General features: G+C 41.2%; 1 protein-coding gene across 1 annotated transcript in view; it reads left to right on the top strand.

Moving 5' to 3' along the window:
• The window catches only part of SNCAIP (synuclein alpha interacting protein), a 149,339-nt gene extending 144,305 nt beyond the window's left edge, over nucleotides 1–5,034 (top strand). Inside the window, exon 12 of the mRNA XM_060006967.1 lies at nucleotides 4,462–5,034. Coding sequence (XP_059862950.1) covers nucleotides 4,462–4,546 — 85 coding nt within the window. The 3' untranslated portion in view covers nucleotides 4,547–5,034. The remainder of the gene's footprint in view (nucleotides 1–4,461) is intronic.
• Nucleotides 5,035–16,250: the final 11,216 nt, after the last annotated feature.

Raw genomic sequence — 16,250 nt, 5'->3', positions numbered from 1 at the left:
CGAGCGGGGGCTACTCTTCATCACAGTGCACGCGCTTCTCATTGAGGTGGCTTCTCTCGTTGTGGAGCATGGGCTCTAGGCACGCGGGCTTCAGTAGTTGTGGCACAAGGGCTCAGTAGTTGTGGCTCACAGGCTCTAGAGCACAGGCTCAGTAGTTGTGGCACGTGAGCTTAGTTGCTCCGCGGCACGTGGGATCTTCCCGGACCAGGGCTCAAACCCGTGTCCCCTGCGTTGGCAGGCAGATTCTTAACCACTGTGCCACCAGGCAGTTCCCTGTATTTCTAAATAACATGCTCATACAGACTTTAAATTTTAGATATTATCTCTACTGTCTATTGGCATCCTACTATAGAAGATTAAAATTATAGCTACCACTTATAAAGCACTTACCATGTACCAAAGAATATTCCAGGTTCTTCATGCATATTGACTGTTTTAATCTTTACAATGAATGACACAATATGGTAGATACTATTATTATCCAAATTTTGCAGATTGGAAACCAAGGCACAGAGAGATTATATATCTTGCCCAAAGTTACACAGTAACAGTGGTAATAAATTATGTAGCCGGGGTTTCAACTCAGTCAGTCTGGTTCCAAAATCCATGTTCTCAACAATGAACCAAATTTATCCAGCTCGGTTTTGGCAACCAACTCTGCCCCCCACTCCAACACACACACACACACACACACACACACACACACACACACACACACCTGCTTCGTCTTCCCACCATCAATATAGTTGTATCACTTTTGGGGGTTATAAATTAGTATTTGGTGTTTATTATTATTATGACTATCTAAATATTAATCACAGTGGATCCATGCAGCATACTATTGTTACATTTCCTTATTCATGTAACTTTATGGTTTCCTTGGAAATAATTTGATTTTTAAGTTTACAGTTTATTTCCAAACACTCTGCTGGAGACAGAACCCTTCTTTTGGTGCATTCAGACAAATCAGGTACCTCTCGTGTTTCAGTCTGTTCACAGAGACACCATCTTTCCTCTTACCCAAGTCTGTACTGCGACTGTCTGGCAGCGCCACACAGCTGTCATCTGCAGTTTCCCACATACATCATTCTGGGAATTCCTTTTGCTTCTCTCTTGTGTAGAGCCCTATTTCCTGAATCTATTGTTTCCTCTTTTTTTGGTTTATTCTCTTACTTTGGTAAATATATCTTCCCATCCTATGGAGGTGAAGGGGGTCCTAAAATTTTTGAGGCCTTGCCTGGCTGAAATATCTTTGGTTTGCCCTCATATGGATTACGAATATTTGGCTGGGTATAGAACTCTGGGTAGGAAACTATTTTCCCTTAGAATCTTGAACACATTATTTCATTTTCCTCAATGTGTCTGTCAGGAAGCTCAATTCCTCTGTAATTGCAAATCCCTTGAAAGCTTTTACGATTTTCTCTTTATCCCCACTGTTTTGATTTCATGATATTTTGCCATGATTCCATTCTCATTCCTGGCGTGTGGGCACTCAGCCCGCTTTTTAAATCTGGAAACGTACACACTTCAATTCTGGGAAGTGTTTGGTACAATATCTTTGAAAATTTTATCCCCTCCAATTTCTCTGTTCACTTTTCTGGAAATACTATTGTTCTAATGTTCAACACATTGGACTAATCCTTTTCTAACTATTTTTTTCTACTTTTCTAACTATTTTCTAACCATTCTTCTGTACTTATCCATACTTTGGCTTTCTCTAAAAGTTCTTTCCAGAATATTTACTGAACTTTACCTTCCAACCTTTCTAATTTTTTATTTCGGCTATTATAATGTTAATTTCTAATAGGACTTTGTTGGTTTTCTCTTTGTTCCTTTTTCATGGCATTATATATGCAGAATTTATTTAAATTTTACAATCAAATACAAGTGTATATTTTTATCTTTTCTTCCTTTTTACAATAAAGGTGGCATACTGTACACACAGTCTGTCTTCTTGCTTTTTTCCACCTAACACATTGGAGGTCTTTATGTATTAGTATAGAGAGAGCTTCTTTATTCTTTTACATAGCTACATATTATTTCATTGTATGAATGTACTAATTTTTTTTTAATTAATGAATTAATTTATTTATTTTTGGCTGTGTTGGGTCTTCATTTCTGTGCGAGGGCTTTCTCTAGTTGTGGCGAGCAGGGGCCACTCTTCATTGCGGTGCGCGGGCCTCTCACTATCGCAGCCTCTCTTGTTGCAGAGCACAGGCTCTAGACGCGCAGGCTCAGTAGTTGTGGCACATGGGCTCTAGTTGCTCCGCAGCATGTGGGATCTTCCCAGACCAGGGCTCGAACCCGTGTCTCCTGCATTGGCAGGCAGATTCTCAACCACTGCGCCACCAGGGAAGCCCTGAACATACTATTTTTAATCCTTTCTACATTTTTATTGAGAGTCTGGTCTCTTGTTGATTTGTAGCAGCTCTTTATATATTACACATTATAAAAACTGACCTTTGTGTTATGAATTGCAAACATTTTCCCTGGTTTTTCTTTTCTTCTTGTTACAATTTTTTGAAGTTCTCATCACCTCCCTATATTACCTCTATTCACTTTGAATTCTGTTTCTGTTTATTTTGGTTTTTGTCTGTCATAGTAGCACTTCCCTCAAAAGTCTGGTGATCCCTGACTCATTCATATTTAGAAACAAGACACTAAAGCTCAATTAGAAGCTCTGGCTTTATGGGTGAGGCTTGTTGACTGGTAGATGTTTCTTCACACAGACTGGTTAAGTACTAGGCTCTTTTGTTGGGAAACTGACTAATTGTCAGTATTTGTAGGACTTTTCTTTTGGCAGTTGATTTCTCAAGATAAGGAAACTCCAGTCTCCTTCTAGGGCCTATTAACCTGATTGCCAGGAATCTGTAGGTCAAACTAGCAGGAGATGTGTTAATAATTGTGTTCTATAGGGACTCTCACTTAATCCCATGGTTTCCAGCCCCTTTAGCTGAAATCAGAGTCTCTCTCTGGTCCATGCGTTGCAAACTGTAATCTCCAGTCTTTCTTCTCATTGGGAAAGGGACAGTCACCTGCCTGCACTGGGTCAGGAAGGTAATCTGGGGTATGAACTGCTACTTCCAAAAAGTTTCAAATAATCTTCCCATTTTCAGCACTCACACAGCACCCACTGTCACTTTCAGAAATTCATGGTACTTCTAGTTCCCGAGTCATGCAGTGCACATCAGTTTCCTGGCTTCCCTGACTATAGGCTTAGATTTCTGCTTTTCCTGCCTGCTCTGCTAAGTCAGTTCCACATATCGATCCATCCTTCTGTTTCTGAAATATTATTGGCATTTTGTGTGTTATCATCTCCTCTCTCATTTCCCTCTATTCATTTAGGTTGATGCTTTTTTATTTCTTTACTTTCATTTCAGTGTTGTTTTGTAAGAAAGAGATGATAAATCTATGTTTTTAATCCATCGTGCTTAATTGGAAGTTCCTAAAACATTTTTTAACCAACCAGATTTTTCTTCCACCCTCTTCCCTTCCTTGCTCATGAACAACTCTCTGAAGTTCTATTCAGATGAATAAATAAAAATAAGAATTAATAGACTACATGGTCTTTGTAAGCAAGTACGATTTTGAGGCCATAAACACCCCAAGCCACTTGGGGTTCTCCATCCAAATGTGTCTTCACGTGAGCGAGTACCATTCCCAGAAATAGTTTGTTTTTGTCTGGTACAGCAACAAGAAGGAATTTAGTAATATGTAGTCTAGCTCAAACTCAGAAGATAACTCCTCCCTGGAAGATTTTATACTCAGAATGGGACTAATATCTCATGAAAATGAATGCTTCTACCCAGAGGGAAATTCACTTAAAAAGCAAAACTAAAACTGTTCCCAAGCTTGAGCTGGTACTTCTTTCCATAGGCTTATGAGGTATCAAGTATTGAGGGGAAAACAGCATTATTTTTCCCTAGATTCTTCTTTTTCCCATAGATTTACCTACTGTGGTCATCCAACATGCTACTACTCAGTAATCACACACCCAAAGAAAAAGCATTTCCTTTAAATGACTAACACTCAAGCTTACTGGAGAATAAAAGGTGTCACCAGTGAATCCAGTGAATAAAATATAAAAATCTCTTGTTTCCACTCAACCAGCAGTACTATGCTTCCTATTTTGTTTGACTCTGATAAAATTCACTTGACTGTAGAATTTTGCCTGGTTTCCAATCAGCATAATTGAGAAATTACTTCCAGGGCCAAATTTAAAAGTGTCCACAAAGTATGTTATTAAGTAAAAACATACTTATTAATAAGTATGTTATTACTATTTATTGTTTAAAGAGTGGTTTATATGAAAAGAGAATAACTTGATTGCTGGAATGAAGTATTCTTGAGTGTGGTTTGTGTGAGGATAATTTCCATTTTTGGTGAGCTGTTTAGTGGCGTTGTATTGTAACTTGACCATAGTTTTATCTAATTTTGGCCTATGGTTTTTCTTCCGCTTAGGCATAATGACATCAATAGAAAAATGAAGAAATCCTACAGCATAAAGCACGTCGCTGAGCTAGAGTCAAAAGAATTCTTCTTATAAATCACTTTTTTACTATCTCTCATTGCTGCCCTTTGGATACCATTGGAAATGTCTGGACTGTCCTCTGTGGAAATAGAATCACGAGAACAGTGCCTCACCAGCAGAAGAATAGACTATCGGGATGCCTTAAATTTATAGCACTAGAGTATATAAGACACATTTTTGAGTGATATTTGTATATATAACTTGTTTTTAAAGAGATGCTGTTTAAAAGCATGGTTGGGCAAATGTATGTTTTTTAAGATTGATTCAACCTCCCCACAGGACATTCACCAAGCCACTGTCACCGTTTTGTATTTCATCAACTGCATGGGTGTTTGCTGATGTTGGTTGAACTTCCCTTTCCCCATAACATGGGCAGTTTGGGCTCAGCTTCTCAATGAGACCAGGTCAGTGCTATTGTTTTCTGTTAAGAGTGTTTTTTTCTGTCATTTCTACTTTTTGTATAAAGGAAATAAAACAATGTTAACAGCCACCTATAAGCTTGGGGCACTTACCTTCTAATAAATCTGTGATGTTCTAATTTCTAAGGGGCTTTAAGAGTATTTTGACGGCTGATATTTTATTTCAGGAACAAACTGCCCAGTTGAGCTGCTTTCCCATAGGGGTCAAATAAAACATTCTCGTTTTCACTAAGTGCTAGAGGATCAGACAAATATATAAAGTCAGTCAGTTCCTTCTGTCATCTCAGATCGCACTGTTGACATGAGGAAATACTAATGACAGCTAAGGATTTAGCCCCTTTCCTGGGTCACTTTTTTCTGCCTCTAACACATGATGAGGCCTGTCTAATTCCTTTAGGAGACAGTGTGGAGCCTGAGTTCATAACAGCTCTATTGTTGATGCAGCTCTTTGAATCCATGTAAGAGTAAGTTCCAGATGGATTTGTCCTATCATGTAAACATATATTTCTGTTGCAACTTCAAGAGTTTTATTTTCAAAGGGTTGCCATGGCCTGTAAGAGGCCTGTCAAATTTTAGTTTGAAAGTAGAATGTATTCTTATCAGTAGGAGGGAGCAGTGTATGTTATTAACAGTTACTAGCAATGTTACTGCAGTCAAACGTGGGCCATTCTGTATCCTGGTGGACCAAATAGGCCAAGGTACTGAATTAGGAGGCGATCTTGCATAGGTGGATCATTTGACTAACTTATGCTTGATGAGATGCAGTGACGTATAGATGAAGGAGCTAATATTAAAGTGCCTTTTATGTACCAGCCATGCTTATTTGTAGGTATTATTACTTCCATTGTAGAGATTAGAAAATTAAACTTCAGAAAGTGTAAATCCTGTGTCCAAGGTACTACCACTAGCAATAGCAGAATTGGCTTCGGTACAAGTTTTCTCGTTATCCTCACGACACTGTCCATCTGTCCTGCACTACACTATCTCCTTAGTGTATTGACGAGCACTCAGGAAGGGAGGGTTGTGGTGTTGGCTCTACTCCTGGGCAACTCTTTGGTCTTAGGCAAGGGACACTGCCTCTTTGATAAATCTAGGAAAGGGGGAGGCTGGCTTACCTACACATCTAGGAGGTAGGTTCCTTCCAACTTATAGAGCAACATGTCTATGAATTTCAGCCACGTTGCTCTGTCCTTGTTCAGGTCCTGTGAGTTCCTGTCGTCAGAGCCTGGTGCCGTGTGTGGTTCTGCGTTTCTCACATTGTCTTTTTCTCAAATGAGATGCCCTATTCTGATTGTGGCCGCTTGGCTTCCTATGCCCTCTTTGATTGCCTCCTCACATTTCACTGCTCTGTCCTAGTGTTTGAGATTCTACTAGGGAATATATGGCAAGCATATGTGAAATGTGGATTCCTGTGTTTCCTGCTTGGTGCAGAGGAAGTTACACAGGAGTCACATGTGAGCCAGCCTTTGGGACTTAGCCCTAGAATGGTGTCTGCAAAGGACGGAGGCCCAGAGAGTGCTCTCTCTGTCCCCCAGAGGCCCCAGTTTTGTTCTTCAACAGGCTGTGTTTTTAAACTTGAAAGTTGAAGGGGACTGGGCATTCTGCAGGGATTTTATGAGCCAGACACAGAGTTCCCAGTTAAACACAGCAAAGAAAATGTGAAGAGTTTGAAAGAAAGAGATGCTGCCTTGACCCAGAAAACTCTGGCAATTTGTTTATTGACACTATCATTTTAGATACCGCAGTCCTAAGCACAGAAGAACAAAGAATTTTTTAAAAAGGTAAAATAGGGAAGTCGAGCGGATTCAGATGAGCCAGACCACATGACAGTGCATTCTATGTTTAATGATGTTGCTAGGACACTGAAAATGCTGGTTCTGGGCTTCCCTTGTGGCGCAGTGGTTGAGAGTCCGCCTGCCGCTGCAGGGGACACGGGTTCGAGCCCCGGTCCAGGAAGATCCCACATGCTGCGGAGCGGCTGCGCCCGTGAGCCATGGCCGCTGAGCCTGCGCGTCCGGAGCCTGTGCTCTGCAACAGGAGAGGTCACGACAGTGAGAGGCCCGCGTACCACAAAAAAAAAAAAAAAAAAAAAAAATGCTGGTTCTTAAATCACACATGTACAACTTTACCATCCAAGTTCCTTATGACATGGATGAATTATATGTGCTAGAAATTATTAGAAATGATGTTTTCCTTACCACAAACTTAGTTTTGGGCAGAATTTTAAAAATGAAAACACAAACTCTTACTTCTTTATAGAAATCAAGACTCATTTACATGTTACAGAAAGAGTATGTTTCCTTTTAGTAAGCCCAGCTTTGGGGTCCCGGCCCTCACTCCCTCCCATCGGGCTAGTAAAACGAGTGAAGCCCTATCTGCATGCCTAATTACATGCAGCACAGCAGGGAACTCAGCTCCGCTACAAAAAACTATCACAACATCTGTCAGCATCTTTTAAAGTCTGCTGTTTTTATGTCACTAAAGGGACTTGTATTGCCAAAGTTCAACACATCAAATTAAGAATGTTTCTTAAAAAAGATAACAAGATACCAAACCTTCACCGCTTTGAATGGTTTTAATTCCCATTATTAGTATCAAGACCTCAACCCTAATAAGAAAGTTCTAGATGTACATCATGGGGTCGGGAGTATGGATGAGACTCTGAAAGGTATCTTCAAGAAGCAAATTTTTACAAGTTTTTTTTTTTTTCCCCTCAAAGTGTATATTCATAAGCCACATACTGAAAGGTACAGGCTGGAGGAAATGACCATAAAAGAAATATTTAAATAATTCCCTGAAAGACTCCTTGATGCAAAATGGGTTAAATGTTATTTCTTCAATAGCCTCCTATGTGCTTAATGTTAAGTTGATAAAGCAAAGTAAGAATAAGGAATTCATTACAACAGGGTTGATACCATTTCCCCAGATAAAAATGGACTTCGTGCTGTCTATTGCCCATAACTCGGATTTGTTGCTCTATCTATGTGTCCTGTGTTATCTCTGGTAACACATTATTCTTTAACTATTGCATAGTTTTATATAACTTCTCAAGCACTTGATTTGTGTCTCCTAATGAGATCATAAGTTTGTTGATCTCAACAGTCATTGTTGTTGATCTCAGTAGAACCACCTCTCATAGATGGTGGTTAGTGAATATCTACCAGCAATTTTTTCAATATTCTTATATCCATCTCATTTTCTTCTCATTTCTTCCCCATTCATCTTCTTCCACCCCTTCCTCTTCCTCTTTTTCTCTCCATTTCCTCCCTTGCTCTCTCTCCTTCCTGTTTGCTGTCATCTTCTCTCCCTTTTCTTCTCTCTTCTCTACTCTCAATTCTCAAGATCTCTAAGTCCTTTATATGGACCTGCCTTAGAAGAAACCTGGCAAAGGAATTGCAGTAAGTAGAAATGTGTTGGACCCATGTTTTCAATGAAAAGTAAATCACCTCTCCCTTCTTGCCAAAGCATGTCCATAGAACACTGATTGTTCTATAAGCTGATGTGGTCAATAACCCATGATTGATCCACGCCAAGAATCAAGCCCTGTGCTAGGCACTCTCCTTGAAAAAAAGGGACCCAGAAGCCAGTGTCAACGGTAGAGGGGCATACAAAGAGAGAGAAGTCTACCAAATTGTGTATTTGGAGGGACTTATTGGAAAAAAAAGTCTTCTAATTGGTTTATAACAGTGGTTCTCAAATTTTGCTGCACATTAGAATCACCTGGGGGAGCTTTTCCAAATCTGATGCCCAAGCCAAACATCATAACAAATAAATCCAACTTTCTGGATAAAACCAACCTAAGCATTTATAAAAACTGCCCCTGGACTCCAATGCGCAGTCAAGTTTTAAAACCAGTGCCTCAAAGTGTGTTCGGGCACTGTCAGCCTTGGCCTCAGCTGGGAGTGTATTAGAAATGCAAAATCTTCCTTCTGGCATTTACCGTAGCCTCTATTTTTAGTTTTGTGATGCTGTGATCTATTGAGACAATATTTGAGAAGATAGCATGACAGAAAAACCCCCTTCCTCAAGGATAGGGGAAGAATGATGTACCCCCTAAACCTGGGATAGGGTATGGAGAAAAGACTACTAGGTGTTCTAGGGAAGTGTCGCATAATACTCTTATGTATAATGCGCCTATAAACTGAAAATTAATACTATAGTTTCATATGTAGGATATTTATAAATCATATAATTATAGAAAGTGAGGCTTCTTTTCTGGATGGGATAGAAGACAGAACAATAATTTTTCCATAAAGGATGGGGTCACTGCACTTTTATGTTTAATCATAATGGGGCTAGCTTTTCAATTGTTATTGCCCCAAGTTTCCTAAAATCTACAGAAGTCAAGTCATCAGAAATCTACCCATCAGTCGATGGCAATAACCAAGATAAAGCACGCTGAAACAAAGACTAAAACTCACTCCCCAACCACTGCTGCAGGGGCTCCCCATAATATGCCAGCAAGATGCGCGATGTATTTTATGACCTCATTACACAGTACAGTGCTATACTGTATGCCAGATATGTTCCTTTGTTTACACGACATACACACACACACACAGAGTGAATGCCTGTCATGTGCACAGCTGTCCCTAGTGGTGGAAACACAACTGTAAATCTATGGTAATAAAAGCAGAGTGCTTTTGATGGAATGTGCAAAGTGTGAGTTAAAATAAATTTGAAAAGTGTAGCAATCTGTTGTGATGTTGTGGTCTTACTTATATTTGTATTTTATAAATATATTTTATCTCTTCTTTCTGTGGAATGCATTCTTGGAGTTGTTCAGCCGGTTAGGAACAAGGAAGGCAGGAGTTAAATTCTATTATTTGTGGTAGGCAGTGCTATTCCCTTCTCAATACCCTTTCTTCCTAATTGAGAGAAGTCAGTTAAGTGTTCTCAGGTAAAACTACTTTCCCAGATGCTCTTGAAATCAGGAATGCCCACGTGACTCAGTTCTGGCCAATGAAAAGTCAGTTGAAATCATGACGTGGTGCTTTAGAGAATTTTGTGGAGGAAGAAGCTTACTTAGCACTTGTCTTTGCCCCTGTACTTTTCCCTCTGGGGTAGAGCAGCGCCTCTTGCAGCCATGAGAACAAAGTCCCATGCTGAAAAAGGAAGAAAAGGAAAGAGAAGGCACCTGGTTCCATGAGCAGCTGCTGTGTAAGCCCTGGACTGTCCTGCATATTATCTAAGTGAGTAAAATAAGTTCTTTTCATTGACCAAGTCACTGATACCCGGCTTCTGGTAGGAGTAGCCAAATATAAAACCTAATTGATGTACTCACCATACAGAATAGGTAGTATACATCCGATAGTTCATTGGGATAAGGGTACATTTCACAAATTGTGTTCCATCCACCAGTAGCTCTAGATGTTTGGCTGTGCTTTACGATTAAAGGAGGTTTTGCTAGTTTGGTAAACAGTGCATACAGAATCCCATAACACATTGTGATGTACCACCTTCAGAAACGAAGGACTCACTCTCCCAGCTGCTGGCAGTGCTACTAGCCCCGGAGGCTTCTCCAAGAATTAGCCTTCCCCAAGAATTGCCCTTGGGTGGAGAGAGGCGCCTTGCCTAAGAGCATGCCCCTTCCCAGGGCAGCCTGTATCCAACGACTGGTCAGTGTAGGGGGTTGACCCGCTCAGTCCCTTACCCAACTGGAGACAACTCCAGAGAGCCATCCTAGCTCCAGAGCTCCCCGTGGGCTTGGCCCAACTTCTTCCTCTGCCTTATCCTGTTTCCCTCCCCTCCCCTCCCCTGTTGATCCCAGGAACCATTTATAATAAACTTCCTGTACACTAATCTCCAGGTCAGATTCCACTTACCAGGGAACTCAAACTAGGACAGCATATTAGCATGCTCAAGCCTTGAACAATCCCAGAGTACGAAAGAAACCTTTAATTGTGTTAGGTGTTTAAACTGATTTGTAAACCAGAGGACTTTTAGAACACTTTTCACATTCCCCCAGAGTGGTTTCCCTTAATATGAGTTTGGGAGCTACTGGAATCAATTTTAGATCATTGTACAAATATGGAATTTAGACTATTACGACAAAGGTTCAGTGTCAAATCAAAATGCATGTGGCCACGGCAGAACTATTTAGCCAAACTTCAAAGAAATGCAACCAAAGTTATACTCTATTGGAATACAACTTTGTTTGCTAATGATGTCAAATTGATAGTTAATGTAGCAGCCTGTGGTCATTATTATTGTAACATACCTTTCTCAGGGTCCTTCCATAGGCTATGGACCCAGATGTAATCCATCAACCTCATTTCACTGCTGATGGCTGAACTACATCCTAAGTCCCCAAAGAAATGTCATCTCTGAACTGTGGAATTTCTCAAAAATCAATATAAGAAATAGCCATAAAGAAAAAAGTTTCTATATATTTTTTTATCAAACTCTTATTGAAACCATCATATGTTTAAAAAGCCAATGGCTCTATTAGGAGTCATAAAATAAATTCTTCTTAGAGTTAGTGCTAGGAAAAAATCTGCTTCTATAGAAAAACTGGCATGCTTCTTTTTATTAGCTAATAAGAACCTCATATAACTTGTGTTTTCCTTTTTGTCTTGCCTGCTAGGAAAAGGTCAAAAGTAAAGTTTGCATTCCATCTCAGTAGCAATCCTTAGCTTAGTTCTTTCTAGTACATTCTTTCGTGGGTATCCATGTAGGATTGGTTACTGGACCCGCCATGGATACCAAAGTCCGAAGATGCTAAAGTCCCATAGTTGGCCCTCTATGCGTCCTTGGGCTTCACATTCGCAGATTCATTCAACCGCGATGGTAACAGAATACATGAGCTGCAGTTGATAGGATCCGCGGATACGGAGGGCTGGCTGTATATCAGTCTTTCTCACCTTCACCCCCTTTCTTTATTCTTACTTCTTTATGCTTCTTCAATAGTTGTGGCCCATCTGTATTATAAGCCACCCCTAGACCTTCTGGAAATAAGTAGGCTGAAATAAATATAAAGGATCCTCTTATCTTTTCCCCACTTTACCCCCTGCCTCTCCAATCCTGTCCATTCATTTTATCTAACTGATGTTGAAACCCACAACAACCGTGCGTGCAAGGCAATGCTGATTCAAAGTGTAAGAGAACTGTTACCTCGAGTTGCTCACTGTCTATCCAGGATGGGAGAGATCACATACACACTTATGTGAAGTGCAAGACGAGGAGCGGTGTGTGTGGTACGGGCTCCAGGGCCAATGTTGTTGACAGGAGGGGGAACTCACTCTTGGTCTGGCTGAGGCCAGGCATGTGCCCTGTGAGTTTCCCATTTAATAGAGGCAAACAAATACCCTCAGACACAGTGATTGGCTACCCAGTCCCCACGGAGTGTAATCCAGTGTCAAAGTGAGGGTCACATCTGAACACGGCACTGCGTGTCCACAGCCAAATGGCCTTACTGGTAGTTTGTCCAACTCACAGACGCTTGGCAAATGTTCAGTCAGCCTTAACTTGGCCAAGCAATGCGTATTTTCTAACACAGAGACAGGTAGGAAGAGATTCAGAAATGGGTTCTCTATTTTATTCACCTGCCAGGGCCTTAGTCCTAGCCTCTCAGAGCCTTCATTGCAAGCCCTCCTGGGCCAGCCCCATGGACTCCCGCTGGTGGTGACCGTGCAGTTAACCCTGCCCGGCTCCACTCAAGATGCCCTGCAGAGGGGAGCGCCTTCAGCTCTGCTGTGGCCCACTTCTCTGAGCTTTCTTAGCTGGTGACTGAGCACAGCAGAGGCATCAGAGTCGGCATATCCTCCTGCCAGGGAACTCCTCTAAGGGCAGGTGGTGGCCCAGGACTCCCCTCACCCGGCCGAATCTTTCTCCAAAAGGTGCTGCAGTCTGAGACTCTTCCCCCCACCTCCCTACACAGGTGTCTGCCCTGTGTGCCAGTCTGAAGCCTCTTCATGCTACTCCTGTTCCCTCCCCCTTCATCCTTCCCAAGGCCTGTCCCTCAATCACTCTCTTGCACCTCTAGTCCCATTTTGATGGCTGCTTGTCAGATGACCTTAACCGACACACCACTCCTTGACCTTCATCTTTGGACCCACCTCCTTTTAGTCTTTCACCCTCTTCAAGGTTCAGCCTCCTCTTGGAGTAAGCATTCAGCATGGGTTATCCTTTTCTCTCTACTTACCTTAGAAAGTAGAGGCTGGGTGGGAGGCTCTACTTCCCACCCAGCCTTCCCCCCAGCTGGGAGGCTGGGGTCAGCATGGTGCTTAGGACCCTGTGGGTGGACGTGGGTAGGGGTATGGGTCTTCTCCTGGCAAAGAGGAACTTGGTGCTAGTATGTATGTCTCCTGTAACTTGTGCCAAAAGAACCTATTTCCTTCCCTGCCTTGAGCTATATCACAGAAAGCCATATTCTGTTCTCTTAAGCTGGTGGGGGCAGGGAGAGGCAGTATGTGATTGAGGAAAACTCACCCTGTAACACAGGCAAAACATGCCACCTGAGTTCAAAGAAAAACATGCCCAATAAGAGATGGAAAGGAGCTTTCATTCTGCATTAAGCTCCACCCACCCCCTCCCCTTTTTTGCATTTCTTGTCCCTTATGCAAAAATTTTGCTGCTCACAGGTGAATAATTCACACTTCCCTTCTCTCACCCCAGGTCCCTCCTTCACATTTTCCATATTTGACTTCATAAATTAAGAACATGCTAATAAATTACTCAAGTTATCTCTCGTTATTTGTAGCATTTATTTCCCTTATATTCATCTTTTTTAAAAGAGATGTACTTTTAAATATATTTTACATTTTCATAAATTTGTTACAGGCAATGAGTAGCAGGTACAGGGAATAAATAACAAGTTAGATTGAAAGTTACTTGTCATTATGTTATTAATGGTGGTTGCCTTTGTGGAGGCCCACCTTTTTTGCGCGGGATTTATTGTCACAGCCAATTTCTAAAACCTGTAAAGACTTCAAGGAGAAAGGAACCATTCCACTGTAGTCTGTCTGAATGGATTCCTGACATCATGGCTGCAAACCTCCCTGTTTATCTGGATCTGCAGACACATCTGCAAGAAGAATCCCATGATTTCATACTCGGAACAACTGCTGGGTTGTAATGATGTCCCCAGGAGGAAGCAATTCATCCTTAAGCTTCAGAGTGATCAGAAGGGAATGGAAAGTGCTGCTTTCTGCCTGTACGTCCAAAAGCAGCATTCCAAGTGAATCCCTGGCCATTGTTTCTTCCCGGACTTAAACTCTGACAGCGAAGCAAAATCACACCTCTGATTTTAGGATCATTTTACCAGACTATATCTTGGCACTTAAAATTCTTACTTTATTTGCATATCCTTCAGCCTCCTCCTAGACATTTTAAATGGCTGAGCATCCCCTTGTGTGCCCCTTTTGTTTTCCAGACACACCACAAACCATAAGGACCACATGGACTGCAGGATACTAAGTGCTCAGTCACAGGGTTTCTTGATTGGCTACCTAATTAAGTAAATCTCCTTGCCTGGAGGAAACTAAGTTAAAATAACATTGAGGTCCGTCCCTAAGCCCGCAAGAGAGAAGAAAATTTAAAACCAGGGCTGAAAATTTCCTCTGTTGTGCAATGAATATTGCAGAATGGCTGTCAGATGGAGTTTCAAATACGTATTAACAGTTTCCTAAACATGAGTTCAGACCCCACAGTCTCCTAAATGTTGCAGGTTTGGCTGACATTAGTTCCTGGAGGATTACCCTGTTGGAAACCGTCAGCCATGAAGTGACTCTACCCACTCCGCCTGCTGTTAGATCTTCTTATTGTAAGGTAAGAGACCGCTTTCTCCTGCTTTTCAGTAATAAACACATCAAAAAGAAAAGCATGGTATGCTGGGCAGAGGCCTGAGAGATCTATTGCCTCTCATTGCTTGCAAGAAGTAGCACATGGGTACCATTCCAGATAGAGGAAAGCATGTACTTTCTTTAATAAACCTCCAGAGAATGAGAGTCCACATTTTTTAGGTTGGGACGACCATTAATGCCAGGCCTTTCTTCCTCCAGGCCTACTCGTTTCTGTGGGCCCACCTTCTCAGAAATGCTCGTTTTACGACTAACCCTGTTGACCATGACAAGAATCCAATCCAGTACAAACATAGAAAGAGGGCGGAAGAGTCAGCTCCCGAAGCAGATAATAGAGAGAGATTAGATAGCACTTCAAGTGCTAAGAGTAAGAATCGGCACTTTATTTTTTAACCATAAAAGTGTAGATCCCCTCATAAAGCCATGTTTTATTGGTATGAATGTGGTTTAATAAGACGAGAACCACTTTAAAGGTAATACATTGCTCATATTTCCCTTGACCTACGGAATAAAGACTCATGAAGGACAGACTTCCTGGGGTTATATCATCTTGTTGGTGTATTTGTAATAATTCGATGTTTAAGGTATCACACCAACATAGCCGATTCTTAATGACAAATTCATACCTGACAGCCAGCACTATCAGACCACTGGTGACAGAAAGCCCAGAATGAATTTACTACGGTACATCTAAAATCTAGTTTAGGTACACCTCTCTTCCCCCCACAGCCTCTGCAAAAATCTGTCATTACCTTGGAACTACCTGGTTGATTTCCATGTTAGTGTGTGATACCTAATATGGCTTGTTAACATGGCTTACCGTAGTTTCTGGGCATTAGTGTTTATGAGAAAAACTTCAGATGTATACAAGGTTTTGGACATGTGACTCATATAAACTGGAATAAGAGCATTGTTGCTAAAACCTGGGGCTTGCTTTGAAGCCTCATGGTACTGTTCTTGTGAAACCATTCAGCAGAATGCCCTGAAGGGTAGAAAAATTGCACTGAGCAATAAAATGTCAACAAACTGCAGAAAGCGAACATCAAGCACTTTCATCTAAACATGCCCTTCTCTCCTTTCACTTGGCAGGGGTTTTGTTTTTAAAAAGTAATAAACTCTAGCACTCCAGTTGACCTGGGATGTGTTTAAGAAATTAAACCCTAGAGCCAGAAGCATTATGACCTTTAATGTGGACTCCCTATCTCAGAAAAACCATAGAATGAGAAATATAAACAGAAAAGGAGAACAGAAATTTCTCTCTCAATTGTCTTGGTCTTGGATTATTTTTAAAGAGAGTACACAACAAAACTATTGGCCAGAAGGAACAATCTTAAATCTGTTTAAACAGGTGTCCAGTACTTACCATCTCATGAACAGCAAATGAATACAATCATACCACAATTTTAGAAGGATATGAACAAGGAAAACCTATTCATAAGCCTGTATAACCTTTATAAACCTGGAGCAGACACAGTTTGGTCTCAGAGCAGGGTTGCAGTC

The sequence above is a fragment of the Delphinus delphis genome, chromosome 3 (genome assembly GCF_949987515.2).
Source record: "Delphinus delphis chromosome 3, mDelDel1.2, whole genome shotgun sequence".
Classification (NCBI taxonomy): Eukaryota; Metazoa; Chordata; class Mammalia; order Artiodactyla; family Delphinidae; genus Delphinus; species Delphinus delphis.
This window is presented reverse-complemented; position numbering and strand designations above follow the sequence as displayed.